This window comes from Hemitrygon akajei, chromosome 1 (genome assembly GCF_048418815.1).
Source record: "Hemitrygon akajei chromosome 1, sHemAka1.3, whole genome shotgun sequence".
Taxonomy (NCBI): domain Eukaryota; kingdom Metazoa; phylum Chordata; class Chondrichthyes; order Myliobatiformes; family Dasyatidae; genus Hemitrygon; species Hemitrygon akajei.
This window is the reverse complement of record NC_133124.1, coordinates 1870817-1891451: the sequence shown is the minus strand read 5'-3', so window position 1 is coordinate 1891451 and position 20635 is coordinate 1870817. Positions and strand designations below refer to the sequence as shown.

The 20635-nt window shown below is 43.2% G+C and overlaps 1 protein-coding gene across 2 annotated transcripts in view; it reads right to left on the bottom strand.

The window, feature by feature from the left end:
• Positions 1–20635, bottom strand: part of tmem71 (transmembrane protein 71) — a 62942-nt gene that overhangs the window by 22065 nt on the left and 20242 nt on the right. For both annotated transcript variants that reach the window (XM_073071440.1, XM_073071531.1), the window contains exons 2-5: positions 20021–20097; positions 17605–17665; positions 16225–16428; positions 9536–9708 (exon numbers count right to left, since the gene is read on the bottom strand). In XM_073071440.1, coding sequence (XP_072927541.1) covers positions 9536–9708; positions 16225–16428; positions 17605–17665; positions 20021–20060 — 478 coding nt within the window. In that variant the 5' untranslated portion in view covers positions 20061–20097. The remainder of the gene's footprint in view (positions 1–9535; positions 9709–16224; positions 16429–17604; positions 17666–20020; positions 20098–20635) is intronic.

Genomic DNA, 20635 nt, shown 5'->3' with positions numbered 1-20635 from the left:
TCAGTAATATAGAGTAAAAGGGTGGTGACAGTTGATATTGGACCATTGGAAAATGATGCTGGTGAGGTAGTAATGGGGGACAAAGAAATGGCAGATGAACTTAATGAGTACATTGCTTGGGTCTTCACTATGGAAGACACTAGTAGCGTGCCAGAGGTCAGGGAGCCATTGCTATTACAAAGGAAAAAGTGCTAGGCAAACTCAAAGGTCTTAAGGTGGATAAGTCACCTGGGCCACATGGACTACATCCCAGAGTCCTGAGAGGGTTTGCTAAAGAGATAATGGATGTATTAGTCATGATCTTTCAAGAATCACTTGACTCTGGCATGGTCCCACACAACTGGAAGATAGCAAATTTCACTCCACTCTTTAATAAGGAAGGAAGGCAAAAGAAAGGAAATTATAAGTGAGTTAGGCTAACCTCAGCAGTTGGGAAAGCATTAGAATATATTATTAAGGATGAGGTTACGAGGTACTTGTAGACTAATGATAAAATAAAAGTCAGTATGGTTTCTGTCAATGGAAATCTTGCCTGACAAATCTGTTAGAGTTCTTTGAGGAAGTAACAAGCAGGGTGGACAAAGGAGAGGCAGTGAATGTCATTTACTTGGATTTCAGAAGGTGGTTGATGAGATGCCACACACAAGGCTACTTAACAAGATAAAATCCTGTGGCATTACAGAAAATGGATAGCAGAATGGCTGACAGGCAGGAGGCAGTGAGTGGGAATAAAAGGGGCCTTTTCTGGTTGGCTGCCAGAGACTAGAGGTGTTCCTCAGGGGTCAGTATTGGGATTGCTGCTTTTCACATTGTTTGTCAATGATTTAGATAATGGAATTGATGGCTTTATGGCCAAGTCTGTGGATGATACGAAGATAGGTGGAGGGGTAGATAGTGCTGAGGAAGCAATGTGATTGCAGCAGGACTTGGACAAATTGGAAGAATGGGCAAAAAATAGTGGCATATGGTATACAGTGTTGGGAAATTTTGATAATGCATTTTGGTAAAAGGAACAATAGTGCGAACTACTATCTAAATGGGGAGAAGGTTTAAACATCAGAGGTGCAGAGGGACTTAGGAGTCCTCGTGCAAAACCCCCAGAAGGTTGAGTCTGTGGTAAAGAAGACAAATGCAATGTTGACATTCATTTCAAGGGGAATAGAATATAACCGCAAAGAGATAATGCTGAAGCTTTATAAGACACTAGTCAGGCTGCACTTGGAATATTGTCAACAGTATTGGGCCCCATATCTCAGAAAGGATGTGTTATCATTGGAGAGTCCGGAGGAGGTTCACGAGGTTGATTCGGGGAATGAAGGGGTTAACATATGAGGTGCATTTGGCAGCTTTGGGCTGTACTCACTGGAATTTAAAAAGATGCAGGGGACCTCATTGAAACCTACCAAGTAGTTAAAAAACTAGATAGAGTGGATGTGGAGAGGATGTTTCCCATGTTGGGGGTATCCAGAACTGGAGGGCACAACCTCAAAATAGATGGGCAACCTTTTAGAATAAAGGTAAGGTAAAAGTGGCAAATCTGTGGAATGCGCTGCCACTGACAGTGGTGGAGGCCAAGTCCATGTGTATATTTAAAGCAAAAGTTGATTGTTTCCTGATCGGTCAGAGCGTCAAAGGATATGGCAAGAAGACAGGTCTGTGGGGTTGAGTGGGATCTGGGATCAGCCATGATGGAATGGTGGAGCAGATCTGATGGGCTGAACAGCCTAATTCTGTTCCTCTGTCTTATGGTCTTATGGTATTATCTCTCTATTTCTTCTACCAAAGTGCATGACTGTATCCCAACACTGTATTGCATTTGTCACTTCTTTGTCCTTTCTCTTGATCTTTCCAAGTCCTTCTGTAGCACCTCTACTTCCTCAAAACTACCTGCCCTTCCACCTATCTTGATAGTGCTTGCAAACTTTGCAAAAAAGGTATCTATGCCATCATCTAAATCATTGACAAACAAGGGTGATTGATAAGTTCGTGGCCTAAGGCAGGAGGAGTCAATTTTAGAAAATCTAGCACATTTATTTTTCAACAAAGTCCCCTCCTACATTTACAGACTTAGTCCAGTGGTCGTGGAGCATATGGATCTTGGACCTCCAGAAAGTGTCCATAGCAGGGTTGATTGATAAGTTTGTGGCCTAAGGTAGAAGGAGATGAGTTACACACACAAAATGCTGGTGGAACACAGCAGGCCAGGCAGCATCTATAGGGAGAAGCACTGTCGACTTTTCCGGCCGAGACCCTTCGTCAGGACTAACTGAAAGGAAAGATAGTAAGAGATTTGAAAGTAGGAGGGGGAGGGGAAAATGCGAAATGATAGGAGTAGACCGGAGGGGGTGGGGTGAAGCTGAGAGCTGGAAAGGTGATTGGCAAAAGGGATACAGAGCTAGAGAAGGGAAAGGATCATGGGACGGGAGGCCTATGGAGAAAGAAAGGGGGAGGGGAGCACCAGAGGAAGATGGAGACATGGAAGGAGTGATTGTGAGAGGGACAGAGAGAGAAAAAAGGGAAATAAATAAATAAATACATAGATAAGGGATGGGGTAAGAAGGGGAGGAGGGGCATTAACAGAAGTTAGAGAAGTCAATGTTCATGCCATCAGGTTGGAGGCTACCCAGGTGTTGTTCCTCCAACCTGAGTGTGGCTTCATCTTGACAGTAGAGGAGGCCATGGATAGACATATCAGAATGGGAATGGGATATGGAATCAAAATGTGTGGCCACTGGGAGATCCTGCTTTCTCTGGTGGACAGAGCGTAGGTGTTCAGCAAAATGGTCTCCCAGTCTGCGTCATACAGCTGTCGTTACATGCACATGCAGTTCAACTCTTTGAGTGATTATGCAGAAAGTTCAAAGTTAATAACTCATCAGTTAATAACACATCAGGGGTGATCAATTAGTTTGTGGCCTAAGGTAGAAGGAGATGAGTTTTATATAATTTTACATTTGAGAAAGATTTCAATAATTTCCACATTTAATCAACTTTCAGAAATGAATTCCAGAAACTGGATGAGTCACTAACAGTTGTGAATACCTTCCGCATCATTTACCGTGCAGAAAATGATTCATTTTCTTCTCTTCACCTGCCTATCATATCCCTCTGGTGCCCTTACTCATCAGTTAATAACACATCGGGGTGATTGATTAGTTCGTGACCTAAGGTAGAAGGAGATGAGTTATTAACTTCAAACTTTCTGCATAATCACTCAAGAAGTTGACCTGCATGTGACGTAACGAGAGCTGCATAACTCATCTCCTTCTACCTTAGACCAGGAACCTATCAATCACCCATCTGTGGACACTTTCTGGAGGTCCAAGATCCGTATGCTCCACGACCGCTGGACCAAGGGTTTAAATGTAGGATGGCACTATGTTGAAAAATAAATCTGCAAGGTTTTCTAAAATTCACTCCTTCTACCTTAGGCCACGAACTTATCAATGACCCCTTGTATGAGGAACCTCTGGCAGCTCTTGGGCTGTATCCCTTGGAGTTCAGGAGAATGAGGTGGGGATCTCATAGAAACATTCCAAATGTTAAAAGGCCTGAACAGATTAGATATGGCAAAGTTGTTTCCCATGTTAGGGGACTCTAGGACAAGAGGGCATGACTTCAGGATTGAAGGACATCCTTTTAGAACAGAGATACAGAGAAATTACTTTAGTCAGAGGGTGGTAAATCTGTGGAATTTGTTGCCCCGAGCGGCTGTGGAGGCCAAGTCATTGGGTGCATTTAAGGCAGAGATAGATGGGTTCTTGATTAGCCAGGGCATCAAAGGGTATGGGAAAAAGGCAGGGGAGTGGGGATGACTGGAAGAATTGGATCAGCCCATGATTGAATGGCGGAACAGACTTGATGGGCTGAATGGCCTACTTCTGCTCCTATAGCTTTTGGTTTTGTGGTCTGAAGCATCCTGAGTGGTTGCATCATGGTCAAGTTCAATTTGAATGCAAGAAGCTGTAAAGAGTAATGGATTCTGTCCAATGTATCACAGGTGAGGAGGTTTATCAAACCTCCTCACCATCAGTAGTCTCTACAGGAAGTGCCGCCTCAAGAGACAACATCCTTCTTCAAAGATCCCCACTACCCAGGCCATGTCGTTTTCTGACAACTAACATCGGGCAGGAGGTACAAAAGCCTAAAACCTCACACCACCAGGTTCAGGAACAGTTACTTCCCTTCACCATTTGGTACTTGAACCAAGCTGTGCAACCCTATTGGTTGAAATGTGAAATGGGTTGAAATATGTCTATTTCAATGCTAGGAGTATTAGGCACAAGGAGGATGAACTTAGAGCATGGATTAGCACGTGGAACTACGATGTTGTGGCCGTTACTGAAACTCGGTTGGAGGAAGGGCAGGATTGGACGATGTAGGTCCCGGGGTTCAGGTGTTTTAAAAGGAATAGGATGGGAGGTAGAAGTGGGGGGGGAAGTGGCATTGCTGGTCAGGGATAGTATCATAGCTATAGAAACGGATGACGCTGTAGAAGGAGTGTCCACGGAGTTTGTCTGGGTGGAAGTCAGAAATAGGAAGGGATCAATCACTGTGCTGGGAGTAGTCTATATAGGCCCCCAAATAGCCCTCGAGACACTGAGGAGCAGATAAGCAGGCAAATTTTAGAATGGAGCAGGAAATACAGGGTTGTACTTATGGGTGATTTCAACTTCCCTCATACTGACTGGCACCTCCTGAGTGCAAGGGGGATAGATGGGGCTGAATTTGTCAGGTGTGTTCAAGAAGGATTCCTGACACAGTATGTGGACCGGCCGACGAGAGGAGAGGCTATACTGGATCTAGTTCTGGGTAATGAACCTGGTCAGGTGATAGACCTCTTGGTGGGGGAGCATTTTGGTGAGAGTGACCACAACTCCCTTAGCTTCAGCATAGCTATGGAAAGGGATAAAATCAGATGAAATGGTAAAGTGCTTAACTGGGGAAGGGCTAACTTTGAAGGGATGAGGCAGGAACTAGTGTGATTAAATTGGAAACAGATGTTCAAAGGGGAAAGCACAGAAGTAATGTGGGAGAAGTTTAGGGACCACTTGTGCTGGGTTCAGGATAGGTTTGTCCCACTGAGGCAAGGAAAAAATGGTAGGGAAAGGGAACCGTGACTAGTGAAACACGTGAGGCAACTCGTCAAGAGGAAAAAGGAAGCATATGTTAGATATAAGAAGCAGGAAGTAGGAAGGGCTTATGAGAAATATAGGGTAGCCAGGAAGGAGCTAAAGAAAGGACTTAGGAGAGCTCGAAGGGGGCATGAAAAGGCCTTGGCATGTAGGATTAAGGAGAACCCCAAGGCGTTCTATGCATATATGAAGAATAGGAGGATGACGAGAATGAAGGTGAGACCGCTAAAGGATAAAGAGGGTAACGTGCCTGGAGGCAGAGGAGGTTGGGGAGGTCCTAAATGAATACTTTGTTTCAGTATTCACAAGTGAAAAGGATCTTGATCAGGATGAGGTCGAAGTAGAGCAGGCCTGTGTGCTGAACAATGTGGAGATTAGGGAAGAAGTGCTGGATCTTCTTAAAAACATTAAGATTGATAAATCCCCAGGGCCGGATATGATACACCCCAGGTTGTTGTGGGAATTGAGAGAAGAGATCGCAGGAGCGTTAGCCATGATCTTTGAATCTTCTTTGACTGCAGGGGACATGCCGGTGGACTGGAGAATGGCAAATATAGTTCCCTTGTTTAAAAAAGGTAATAGGGAGAAACCTGGGAACTATAGACCGGTGAGTCTTACGTCAGTGGTATGCAAACTACTGGAAAGGATTCTTAAGGATAGGATCTATGAGCATTTGGAGAAGTACAGTCTACTCATGGATTGTCAACATGGCTTTGTGAAGGGAAGATCATGCCTCACAAGCCTGATTGAGTTTTTTTGAAGAGGTAACAAAAGAAATTGATGAGGGTAGGGCAGTGGATGTGGTCTACATGGACTTTAGCAAAGCATTTGACAAGGTCCCTCATGAGAGACTCATCCAGAAAGTCATGAGGCATTGGCTGTTTGGATAAAAAAATGGCTTAAAGGAAGAAAGCAGAGGGCAGTTGTGGAAGGAAAGTATTCTGCCTGGAGGTCGGTGACTAGTGGAGTGCCGCAGGGATCTGTCCTGGGACCCCTGCTATTTGTGATTTTTATAAATGACCTGGATGTAGAGGTGGAAGGATGGGTGAGTAAGTCTGCGGATGACACAAAGATTGGAGGAGTTGCGGATGGAGCTATAGGTGGTCGAATGTTACAAGAGGATATAGACAGGCTGCAGAGTTGGGCAGAAAAATGGCAGATGGTGTTCAATCCGGACAAGTGTGAGGTGATGCATTTTGGAAGGACAAACCAGAAGACTGAGAACAGGATTAATGGTCAGTTACTTAAGAGTGTGGAAGAACAAAGGGACTTTGGGGTTCAAATCCATACATCCCTCAAGGTCGCTGCACAGGTTGATAGGGTAGTTAAGAAGGCCTATGGGATGCTAGGCTTCATTAACAGGGCGATTGAGTTCAAGAGTAGAGAGGTCATGTTGCAACTCTACAAATCTCTGGTGAGACCACACTTAGAGGGTTGTGTTCAGTTCTGGTCACCTCATTATAGGACGGATGTGGAAGTTATGGATGAGAGGGGACTTGATAGATGTCTACAAGATTATGAGAGGCATAGATAGGGTGGATAGTCAGTACCTGTTTCCCAGGGCACCAATAGCAAACACCAGAGGGCATATGTACAAAATTAAGGGAGGGAAGTTTAGGGGAGACATCAGGGGTAAGTTTTTTTTACACAGAGGGTTGTGAGTGCCTGGAATGAATTGCCAGGGATGGTGGTGGAGGCTAAATCATTAGGGGTATTTAAGAGCCTCTTGGACAGGCACATGGATGAAAGAAAAATGGAGGGTTATGGGGTAGTGTGGGTTTAGTACTTTTTTTAGGGATTATATGGGTCAGCACAACATGGAGGGCTGAAGGACCTGTACTGTGCTGTAGTGTTCTATGGTTCTAACCCTAGTCACTACTATGACCACTTTGGACTATCATGGGCTTGTTTTAATAGAACATAGAACATAGAATAGTACAGCACATTACAGGCCATTCAGCCCACAATGTTGTGCTGACCCTCAAACCCTGCCTCCCATATAATCCCCCCCCACCTTAAATTCCTCCATATACCTGTCTAGTAGTCTCTTAAACTTCACTAGTGTATCTGCCTCCACCACTGACTCAGGCAGTGCATTCCACACACCAACCATTCTCTGAGTGAAAAACCCTCTGCTAATATCCCCCTTGAACTTCCTTCCCCTTACCTTAAAGCCATGTCCTCTTTTACTGAGCAGTAGTGCCCTGGGGAAGAGGCACTGGCTGTCCACTCTGTCTATTCCTTTTAATATCTTGTACACCTCTATCATGTCTCCTCTCATCCTCCTTCTCTCCAAAGAGTAAAGCCCTAGCTCCCTCAATCTCTGATCATAATCCATACTCTCTAAACCAGGCAGCATCCTGGTAAATCTCCTCTTTACCCTTTCCAATGCTTCCACATCCTTCTTATACTGAAGCGACCAGAACTGGACACAGTACTCCAAGTGTGGCCTAACTAGAGTTTTATAGAGCTGCATCATTACATCGCGTCTCTTAAACTCTATCCCTCAACTTATGAAAACTAACACCCCATAAGCTTTCTTAACTACCCTATCTACCTGTGAGGCAACTTTCAGGGATCTGTGGACATGTACCCCCAGATCCCTCTGCTCCTCCACACTACCAAGTATCCTGCCATTTACTTTGTGCTCTGCCTTGGAATTTGTCCTTCCAAAGTGTACCACCTCACACTTCTCTGGGTTGAACTCCATCTGCCACTTCTCAGCTCACTTCTGCATCCTATCAATGTCTCTCTGCAATTTTCAATAAACCTCAACACTATCCACAACACCACCAGCCTTTGTGTTGTCTGCAAACTTGCCAACACACCCTTCTACCCCCACATCCAGGTCGTTAATAAAAATCACAAAAAGTCAAGGTCCCAGATCAGATCTTCGTGGGACGCCACTAGTCACAACCCTCCAATCTGAATGTACTCCCTCCACCACGACCCTCTGCCTTCCGCAGGCAAGCCAATTCTGAATCCACCTGGTCAAACTTCCCTGGATCCCATGCCTTCTGACTTTCTGAATAAGTCTACCGTGTGGAACCTTGTCAAATGCCTTACTAAAATCCATGTAGATCACATCCACTGCACTACCCTCATCTATATGCTGGTCACCTCCTCAAAGAACTCTATCAGGCTTGTTAGGCACAATCAGCCCTTCACAAAGCCATGCTGACTGTCCCTGATCAGACCATGATTTGCTAAATGCCCATAGATCCTATCTCTAAGAATCTTTTCCAACAGCTTTCCCAGCACAGACGTAAGGCTCACTGGTCTATAATTAACCTTGACTACCCCTACTACCTTTTTTGAACAAGGGGACAACATTCGCCTCCCTTCAATCCTCTGGTACCATTCCCGTGGACAACGAGGACATAAAGATCCTAGCCAGGGAGTCAGCAATCTCTTCCCTTGCCTCGTGGAGCAGCCTGGGGAATATTCTGTCAGGCCCCGGGGAGTTATCCATCCTAATGTATTTTAACAACTCCAACACCTCCTCTCTCTTAATATCAACATGCTCAGAACGTCAACCTCACTCATATTGTCCTCACCGTCATCAAGTTCCCTCTCATTGGTGAATAGCGAAGAGAAGCATTCATTGAGGACCTCGCTCACTTCCACAGCCTCCAGGCACATCTTCCCACTTTTATCTCTAATCGGTCCTATCTTCACTCCTGTCATCCTTTTGTTCTTCACATAATTGAAGAAAGCCTTGGGGTTTTCCTTTACCCTACATGCCAAGGCCTTCTCATGCCCCCTTCTTGCTCTTCTCAGCCCCTTCCTAAGCTCCTTTCTTGCGACCCTATATTCCTCAAAAGACCCATCTGATCCTTGCTTCCTAAACCTCATGTATGCTGTCTTCTTCCATCTGACTAGATTTTCCACTTCACTTGTCATCCATGGTTCCTTCACCCTACCATTCTTTATCTTCCTCACTGGGACAAATTTATCCCTAACATCCTGCAAGAGATCCTTACACATTGACCACATGTCCATAGTACATTTCGCTGCAAAAACATCATCCCAATTCACACTCATAAGTTCTAGCCTTATAGCCTCATAATTTGCCCTTCCCCAATTAAAAATTTTCCTATCCTCTCTGATTCTATCCTTTTCCATGATAATGCTAAAGGTCAGGGAGCGGTGATCACTGTCCCCCAGATGCACACCCACTGACAGATCTGTGACCTGACCCAGTTCGTTACCTAATTTTGTTCTGATTGTTTTTTATTTGAACAAAAATTATACTGTTTTTATGTTTTTCTTGTGAGTGCTGCTTATCAGATGCTCTGTGTCTAAGATGACGCTGTGAGTATTTTTTTCATTTCACCTGTGCCCACATGCACCTGTGCTGATGACAATAACCTTGACTTTGAAATGGTGAAATTCCATACCCTGCTTATGGCTGTAGCTGGTGTCACAATCACTTCCCTCATCAATCCATGAGGATTCTGCAAGGGGACAATTGGCTCCACTGAAGAGTTGGCTGTTCAGCCACGAACCTGAGGAATCCATGTTAAAGAAGCTTGCAAAGGATCGACGAGCCTTTCTCCTCCGTCGGAAGACTCTGCAGGATTGCAAAATCAGTTGCTTCAGCATATGACTGGAGATGGAATTACATGCTAGATATCAGTTCCAATGCCCTGAGCCACTTCTACTGATGGATAAACACAGACCTCAAATGTCCAAATGCAACTACATCACTGACAATCCTACCCTCTAAATAAGAATTGATGAAAATTGAAGACCCCGAGGGTCCTTGGCTTTGAGGAAATTTCCCTTACTGGGAGGGCAGGAGACCCAGAACTGTGGCATACTTTCAAAAGTATGACATCAGAGCAGAAATGGCTGAAACTTCTGGAAGCAATTTGGAAGGCACAGGATACATACATCCCAAAGAGAATTCTTTAGAAGTATTCTCAAGGCAAGATGACAACTGTGGCTGACAAGAGAAGCCAAAGCCAACATGAAAGCCAAAGAGGGCATATAATAGAGCAAAAATTAGTCAGAAGTTAGAGGATCTTAAAACTTTTAAATACCAAGAGAAGGCATTAAGGTAAAGATGGAATATGAAAGCTAGCTAGCCATAATATTAGATCATAAGACCATAACACACAAGAACAGAATTAGGCCATTTGGCCCATCGAGTCTGCTTCACCATTTAATCATGGCTGAATCATCTTTCCCCCTTCTCAGCCCCACTCACCAGCCTTCTCCCCGTAACCTGTGATGCTGTGTCCAGTCAAGAACCTTTCAAGTTCTGCCTTAATTACACCCCAAACCTGGCCTCCACAGCTGCCTCTGGTAATAAATTCCACAAGTTCACCATCATCTGAATGAAGAAATTTCTCCACATTCCTGTTTTAAATGGAGGCCCCATTATCTTGAGGCTGTGCGCTCGTGCTTGACTCCCCCACGATGGGAAATTTGTTTTCCACATCTACTCTGTCTAGGCCTTTCAATGTTCAAAAGGTTTCAATGAGATCCTCCTTCATCCTTCTGAACTCCAGTGAGTACAGACCCAGAGCTATCAAACATACCTTGTACGACAACCCTTTCATTGCTGGAATCATCCTTGTGAACCAACTCTGGATCTGCTTCAATGCCAGCACATCTTTTCTTTAATGAAGAGCTCAAAACTGTTCACAATGCTTAAGGTGAAGCCTCACCAGTGCCTTGAAAATGCTCAGCCTCACATCCCTGCTCTTGTATTCTAGACCTCTTGAAATGAAAGCTAACATTGCATTTGCCTTCCTCACCACCAACTCTACCTGCAAGTTAACCTTTAGGGAGTTCTGTACAAGGACTCCCAAGTCCCTCTGTATCTCAGATTTTGGATTTTTTCCCCATTTAGAAAATAGTCTGCATATTTATTTCTACTACCAAAGTGCATGACCATGCATTTTCCAGCATTGCATTTCATTTGCCACTTTCTTGCCCATTCTTCTGATCTATCCAAGTCCTTCTGCAGCCTACCTGTTTCCTCAATACTTCCTGCCCCTGTACCAATCTTTATATCAGGAAACCTTGCTGATTTTGTCTTATCTTGTCCTGTGTCATCAGGTAGTCCATAACACCTCATCTTTAACAATTGACTCCAACATCTTCCCAACCACTGAGGTCAGGCTAACAGGTCTATAATTTCCTTTAAGAGTGGAGTGACGTTTGCAATTTTTCAGTCCTCTGGCACCTTGCCAGAGTCCAATGATTTTTGAAAGATCATTGCTAATGACTTCATAATCTTTACCACTACCTCTTTCAGAACCCTGGGGTGTAGATCATCTGGTCTGTTGACTTATGTACCCCATTATCAAGGATTATCAAGGATGCATCTCACCCTAACCATAGTCTTTTTACTCTCCTCCCATCCGGTAGGCGCTACAGGAGCCTCTGCTCCCACACCAGCAGGTTCTGGAAGAGCTTCTTCCCTGAGGCAGTGACCCTGCTGAACCTCACATCACAGCGCTAAACAGTATTGTACCCATATTGTACTGTCTCAGTACTTTTATATTTGTATGCTTTAGCACTTTTTATTCGCAGTTATTTTGTAAATAACACTATTCTTTTGCACTTCTGGTTAGACATTTTCTTTTTCAATATTTTTATTAGTTTCTACATAGAAGAAGAGTACAAGAAAGTGTATATATAAGGTCAAAGGCCACTTCTGGTTAGATCCTAATTGCATTTCATTGGCTTTGTATCTGTACTCAGTACAATGACAATAAAGTTGAATCTAATCTAATCTAATTTTAGGTCTTTCAGCTTTTTGAGCACTTTCTCCCTTGGAACAGTAACTGCACTCACTTCTCTTCCCTCACACCCTTCAACATCTGGCTGATCATCTGTGAAGACTGATGCAGAAAGAGGATACCAAAAGTTTCATCAGATACATGAAGTGTAAAAGAGAGACAAGAATGGATATTAGACCACTGGAAAATTATGCAGGAGAGGTAGTAATGGGGGACAAAGAAATGGCAGACAACCTGAATAAGTATTTTGCATCAGCCTTCACTGTGGATGACACTAGCAGTATGGTAGAAGATCCAGGTGTCAGGGATCATGAAGTGTGTAAAGTTGCTATTACTAAGGAGAAGGTTCTTGGAAAATGGAAAGATTTGAAAGTAGATGTCACCTGGACCAGATGGTGTACACCCCAGGTTTCTAAAAGAGATGCCTGAAGAGATTGTGGAAGCATTAGCAATGATCTTTTAAGAATCATTCGTTTCTGGAATGGTTCCAGAAGATTGGAAAATTACAAATGTCACTCCACTCTTCAAGAAGGGAGAGAGAAAGAAGAAAGGAAATTATAGGCCAATTAGTTTAACCTCACTGGTTGTAAAGATGTCAGAGTTGATTGTTAAGGATGTGGTTTTGGGGTATTTGGGGGCACAGGATAAAATAGACCATAGTCAGTATGGTTTCCTCAAGGGAAAATCTTGTCTGACAAATCTGTTAGAATTGTTTGAAGAAATAACCAACGGGACAGACAAAGTAGAATCAGCTGATGTTGTGTGCTTGGACTTTCAGAAGGCCTTTATACATGAGACTGTTTAACAAGCTACAAGCCCATGGTATTATGGGAAAGAGTCTAGCACTGATAAAACAGTAGCTGACTGGAAGGAGACAGAGAGTGAAAATACAGCGAGTCTTTGCTGCTTGGCTGCCAGTGACCAGCGGTGTTGGGACCAATTCTTTTTCTTTATGTCAATGATTTAGATGATAGAATTGATGGCTTTGTTGAAATAATCAAATTTCTATCTAATGAACTACTTTTAGCAATTATTCTCTGCACAAGAGATTCTACAGATGCTGGAAATCCAGAGCAACACACACAAAATGCTGGAGGAACTCAGCAGGTCAAGCAGCATCTATGGAAATGAACAAACAGTTGATGTTGCAGGTCAAGACCCTTCCTCAGGACTAAAAAAAGAGGGAAGAAGCCAGAACAAGGTGATAAGGGGAGTGGCAGGTGATAGGTGAGACCATGTGAGGAGGAAGGTGGGTGGGTGGGAGAAAGGGATGAAGCGAGAAGCTGGAAGGTAACAGGCGTAAGAGATTAAGGACTGGAGAAGAAGAAATCTGATATCTGATACAAGAGGAGAGGGGATCATGGGAGAAAGCAAAGGAGTAGGGGCACCAGAGGGATATAATAGGCAGGTGAAGAGAAGAAAATGAATAATTTTCTGCACAGTAAATATGTAAATTATGTGGAAGGCTATTCATAACTGTTAGTGACTTGTCCAGTTTCTGGAATTCATTTCTGAAGGTTGATTCATTGTGGAAATTGCAATCTTCCTCAAATGTAAGATTATATAAAAGTTTAAAGTTCAAAGTTACAAGTTCAAAGTAAGTTTATTATCAAAGTACATACATGTCACCATATACAAACCCAAGATTCAATTTCTTAATGTTAGTAGTACAGATATGGACTAAAATGTGCATAAATATAGATTAAAGTTCAAGTTTATTGTTATTAATTCATACAGCTAAACGTAACGTTGTTCTTCTTGGGCCAAGGTGAAAAACACAGAACCAGTAGGTACACACAACACCTCTAGATACAATCCAGCACATACAGTCACAAAATAACATTAGCACAAATCCCTGAGTGACATGGTCTGAAGATTGACAGGTTGACATAAAGTGTGAGGTGCAGGTTTATGTGAGACAGGATAATGTCACTGACACTATCACAAGCAGTGGTGAAAGGGGAGAGAGAGAATACACATTTTATATCTGTACTTCTAACATTATCTTTATACAATTTTTTATACTTATTAAATGTTGTTGTATGTCACACACACCAATGCAAATTCTTAATATAACTATAGGACACAAGAGCAGAATTAGGTCCAATGGACTACCGATTCTGCTCTGTAATTTCATCATGGCTAATACATTTCCTTTTTTGACTAAGAATGTATCAATCTTGGCCTTAAATATTGTACAGCCAATTACCAGGCCTCCACAGCCATCTATGGCAACAAATATCACAGATTCAGCACCCTCTGACTAAAGAAATTCTTCGGCATCTCCATTCTAAACGGACACCGTTGTTTTCTAGGTCAGTGCCCTCTGACCCAAGACTCTGCCACGCTAGGAAACGACCTCTACACATCCACTCTAGCTGGGCATTTCAGTGTCCTCTACACATCCACTCTAACTAGGCATTTCAACATTCCGCAGGTTTCAATGAGATATTCCTCCCCCGCCCCACAAGTCTTATAAATCCCAGAGAGTTAAGGCCCAGAGCCATCAATGACTCCTCATATGATGTCTTTCATTCCTGGAATTGTTCTCGTGAACCTCCTCTGAACCCTCTCCAATGTCAGCATATCCTTACTTAAATAATGGGTCCAAAACTGCTCACAATACACCAAGTGAGGTCTCACCAGTGCTTTATAAAGCCTCAGCATCACATCCTTGTTATTAATGTTCTACTCCTCTTGAAATGAATGCAAACATTACATTTGCCTTCCTCACCACCAACTCAACCTGCAAATTAACCTGTAGGGATCCTGCATATGGAATCCCAATTCCCTTTGCATCTCAGATTTTTGAATTTTTTCCCCATTTAGAGAAGAGTCTATGCTTTTATTCCTTCTACCAAAGTGTACGACCGAACACCTTGCAGCACTGTATTCCAACTGCCACTTCTTTGCCCGTTCTCCTACTTGTCCAAGTCTTTCTGCAGCCTCCCTGCTTCCTCAACTATAGCTGTCTCTCCATCCATAAAACCATAAAACACTACAGCGCAGTACAGGCCCTTCAGCCCTCTATGTTGTGCCAACCCATATAATCCTTAAAAAAAAGTACTAAACCCACTACCCCATAACCCTCCATTTTTCTTTCATCCATGTGCCTGTCCAAGAGGCCCTTAAATACCCCTAATGTTTTAGCCTCCACCACCATCCCTGGTAAGTCATTCCAGGCACTCACAACCCTCTGTGTAAAAAACTTACCCCTGATGTCTCCCCTAAACTTCCCTCCCTTAATTTTGTACATATGCCCTCTAGTGTTTGCATCTTTGTATTGCTCATATATTTGGCCACAAAGCTATTAAATCCGTCATCCATTGACATATAACGTTAAAAGAAGCAGTCCCAACATAGACCCCTGTGGAACACCACTAGTGTGTCCCTCTGACAGCCCTTTGCACTACCCACAACACCTCCAACCTTTGTGTCATCAGCAAATTTACTAATCCACCCCTCCAATTCTTCATCCAGGTCATTCATAAAAATCACGAAGAGTAGGGGTCCCAGAACAGATCCCTGAGGCATACCACTGGTCACCGGCTTCCATGCAGAATATGACCCACACTGACCCAATTTCTTCAAAGTGTTCTAACAAATTTGTCAGGCTTTAACCTGAGGAAACCATGCTGACTGTGACCTATTTTATCATGTGCCTCTAACTACCGCAAAACCACATCCTTAACAATCGACTCCAACATCTTTCCAACCATGGAGGTCAGACTAACTCACCTTTAATTTCCTTTCTTCTGCCTCTCTCCCTTCTTGAAAAGGAGAGTGACAGTTGGCATTCTCCAGTCCTCTGGGATCATTCCACAATCTAGTGTTTCTTGAAAGATCATTACTAATGCCTCCACAATCTCTTCATTCTCCTCTTTCAGAACCCTGGGCTATACATCATCTGGATCTTTGAGTTTCCAAAGCACCTTTTTGCTAGTAATAGTCTCTGTACTCACTTCTGTCCCAACACCCTCAAAATTTTGAAATACTCCAAGTGTCTTCCACAGTGAAGATTGATCCAAAATATTCATTCAGATCATCCGCTATTTCCTGGTCCACATTACTATTTCTCTAACTTCATTTTCCAACATCCACTTTGTCACTCTTTTATTGCTGGTATATTTGAAAAAACCTTTGCTACCATCTTCAATATTATTGGCGGGCTTACCTTCATATTGTATAGTAACTGTAACTGGTAAATAAAGATAATCCTTTATCCTGGATCTGGTAAGAATACCCAAGCTGAATATCATGCCTGATGCAGGTTGTATCCATTGTGGTTGCTACGTTCTGATTTCCCCACAGTGATTATGGGAATAGACACTCACCTTACCAGGTTTTCCTTGTAGCTGATGTTTATTTTGGATGGAGTTAAGGTAATATTCCCTTCTTCATCAATGAAGCTCTCTTCACTCACATCATAATAACCGTTAGTCAACAGTCGTGGACTCCGACGGCACACACATGGGGAGCCTCCCAGAAGATTTAGGTGACAAGGCGAATAAGGGCTCTCACTGGTCATCAATGAGATGCTAGAAGCAACAAAATACAAAAGAAAGAAAACAGCCAGATTTATTAAGGCAAACAGGAGACTGCAGATGCTTGAAGAATTTATGGGGTCAAGCAGTATTGTGGAAGTGAAAGGATGGTCACCTAGATCTCCCAGAGGCCACCCATTTCAATCCAACATCCTATTCCAACTGTCCACCACCTCCTCTTCTGCCACACTCAGTTTGGAGGTAACTCCATCTGGCTAGCTCCAAATTGTTGCCATTAACCTCAATTTCTCTCATTTCTAGTAATTTATCTCCTCTCCCCCATTTTTCGTTTCAATTTCCCATTCTGGTTCCCCTCTTACCCCACCACATCTCCTCACCTGCCTCTGATTCCTCTCCTCCCTTTTCTTTCACCTATAGTCCACTCTCCTCTCCTATCTGACATCTTCCACCTATTTCCTCTTCCCCACTTACCTACCTTCTCACCAGGTTTCACCTATCACCTGCCAGCTTGTCCTCCTTCCCCTTCTCTCACCTTCATTTCTCTCAGCTTCCTCCCCCTTCCTCTCCAGCTGCTTAGTCCTCTCCACAGATGCTGCCTGTCCTGCTGAGTTCCTCCAGCATTTTGTGTGCATTGCTCAAGATTTTGAGGTGATTAGAGTTAAGCATTGGGGGGGGGGGGAGTTAATGGAAAGAAGGTAGGAAATGGGGCTGAGAGGAAATGGATCAGCCATGATGAAATGGTAGAGCAGACCTGATGGGCCAAATTGCTTAATTCTGTTCCTATGTCTTATGGTCTTAGGGGATGTCAGAGCTAAGGTTTTGTTTACATGTTGAGTGGTCGGTGCACTAACACCCCGCCAGGGGTGGTGGTATAAATAATATTTATATTTTATATATATATATATATATATAAATAAGTTAACTCTTAGGCACATGGATGATAAAAATGGAGAGTTGTGTGGGGGGAGGGAAGGGTTAGAATGATATTAGGGTAGGTTAAAAGGTCAGCACAACATCATGGGCCAAATGTCCTGTACAGTGCTGCAATGTTTACGTTACATGCAGAAATCTACTTAAACTTCTAAGTAAAGGAGCTATCATACCTTCCTTGTGATGACAAAAAAAAACATGTTTCTGAGCATTGACTTTGGAAGAGTCACATTTTAAACAAGGTACAATAAAAGCAAACTTTAGTATGCATCTGAATACCTTTGAAGGACCCTTTTCGGAGACAGCTCCTTCGGAACTTCCTCTGGAAATATCTGTGCAGCTGCCAAAGGCAATAAATACTTTGTTAGCTGTTAAAAAATGTTCAGAAAGATTGGATTAAGCTAGTGCACCCAACAATCTCACGGAATATTGGCTGTTTGCACACATTTAAATACAGATCATGTGAAGGTACAAACCCCAAGAGCTTCATATGACCAAGCTGCAAGGAATGGCCAAGAGGGGAAAAAGGAAAGTGGAGTTGGGAGGCAGGGGCAGAAAGAAGATATACTATATAAAATATCTTATAAATATTATGAATGGATTGTACGAGTTAGTTCTGCCTTCTTTAAAATTCACATCAGCCTTTAAAATGAGCAGTTTAGCAAAAGTGTAAATGGGGGTCTAGTTGTAAGTAATGACTTATCTAATACCAAGATGAAGGGTTCTGATGAAAGGTCTCAGCCAGAAACGTCATCTGTACTTTTTTTCCATAGATGCTGCTTAACCTGCTGAGTTCCTCCAGCATTTTGTGTGTGTTGCTTGCATCTGCAGATTTTCTCTTGTATCTAATACCAAGGTTCCTTAAGGTTGTCATAGCCAGTGGGTGGGGGTGGTAGGATGTGGTCTAGCTGTAAGTAATGACATATCTAATACCACAGTATTTAAGGTTGTCATAGCTGGGGCTGCAGTGGGGATGAGCTCCTACTACCTATTAAATGCTCCCAATGGCGTGCGCCTCAAATAGCCTCTGACAACTAAGTCCAGCTCCTGGTCTTCACATGTGGCTTAGCTACAATGCCAGGCAGAACCTGGACTTAGTAGCTAAGCCATACGTGAAGGCCAGGAGCTGGACTGACAGAAGAAGGTGGGTTACTGGCACCATAAAACCAGTCAATTTAAGCAAATGGGGCTCATCAGCTATGGTTGGCAGCTCATCTAGAAGGAAAACTCTTATCTCAAACCTCTGTTGTATTGTGTTATACCCACTCATGAGGAAGACTTCGAGAGTAAACCCAGAGGAAAATTTTAGAGTTGGAGTCCCTAAGCAGTCCTATGTGGAGTTCAACACTGACTGGCAACTTGTGCCATGCCACTGGTGCCAAACCGCATCAGTCTCTGCCGTTCCTTTTTGATTCACAGCTGCAAGGAGAAAGAGAGCCTGCTGCATAGGCAACAGTTTGCTTTCCATATCATACTCCCCTGGCTTGCGTATCACAGCTAGGAAGTAACATTCATGGTCAACTATGATCAATGAAGAAGCTCAGTCTAATACCATGGGCAAAGCCTTTTCCCCCAAACATGGTCCCAGTGCATTGATATTGTTTTCCCGGGACAATAGCGGGTTACCATTTCCGAGTCGAGGATCTGATTTAACTTCAAATACTCTTGCACAGAACAATTTTATTCAGGAATCACAGAATCAGAGCACCGGATGGCCCATAGGCACAGATTCCAATCTCAGGCACACACCAGAACCCAGACCTGAAGCAAACCAAAATTCACAGAGTGCAGAGGAGATCTACCAGACCACTGCCTGGATCACAGAGCAGTCTTATGAGGATAGATTGTCCAATCTAGGGCTTTTCCCTTTGGAGTGAAAGAGGATGTGACTTAACTTGATGAAGTTGTACCAAATGATAAGAGCCATAGATCGCGTGGACAAAGATTTCTTCCTTGGGGAAGAAATGGCTAATGCCTGTGAGCATAATTTTAAGGTGATTGGAGGAAAATATCAGGTGGATGTCAGAAGTTTTTTTTAAAAAAAAACATAGAGTGGTGGGTGTGTGAACACACTGCCGGGGTGGTGGCAGACGCAGACACATTAGAGACATTTAAGAGACTCTTAGGCATATAAATGATAGAAAAATGGAGGGCTATGTGGAAGGAAAGGATGAGATTGATCTTAGAGCAGGTTAAAAAGTGGGCACAATATTATAGGCCAAAGGGCCTGTACTGTGCTGTAATGCTCTATGTTCTAGAACCAGAACACTGAATGGCTGTAGGCACAAATTCTAATCTCAGGCATGCACCAGAAGCCAGAATTGGAGAAAACTAAAATTAACAGAGGGTTCAGAGTAAAGCTCTGTGTCATGGAGGAATTTGAGAAGAACAACTCTGGGGTGCTGCTGAGTCAAGAGCTGATGTGGAGCAGTGAGTACAGAGCTGGTGGAAGAACAGGGTTTGCGGGAGACAGCAGGCTTAGGTTTAAGTTTACAGAAAGAAGGTGATGGGACATTAGAACAGCATGGACAAGGAATACAAAAGCAGATGTCCTGAAATGAGGAATTTAATGGAAACATTTCGATGATTTTGTTGAAATGGATTAAAATAAATATGGAGTTGCTGAAATTTTCTTAAGTCATATGGCAATAAATTGTTCAGCATTTAATTTCTTGATAGTTTTCTTTCAAATTACCATGTAATGAGTTTGACAAATATTCTGATCCTGGATACATTTCTGCTGTTTGTCAACGGTCAAGAATGGATGAAGACCTGTTAAAAGAGAAACATATATAAATTATTTCATTTTAACACTGAACAGTTGCACAGTAATATGAAATCTTTGGTCACAACAAATGTCCCCTTGACTCTTTCATTCCTCAATCACAATAGACATGAGCAGTTTCTACCCTTTTTAGTGCTGTGTTTTATGATAGAAACACCTCAGGGAGGAATGGGGTAATGGGAGGTTTCCACAAGTCTGGTGGGACATTCTAATCTCAATGACTGCAGAGAAAAAGCATCTACATTGCAATCATGTTGCACCTTCAGAGACTCAAAATGTCCTTGCCAAGAACCAGGCACGCTGCAACCCCAGCCCATAAGACCACAAGACGTAGGACAGAATTAGGCCATTCAGCCCATTGAGACCGCTCCACCATTCCATTGTGGCTGATCCCAGATCCCACTCAACTCCATGCATCTGCCTTCCCAATCATGAAACTATCAAATTCCACTTTAACTATATTCAAGGACTCTGCCTGCAATGCAGTCTGGGGCAGAGAATTCCACAGATTCACTACTCTCTGGC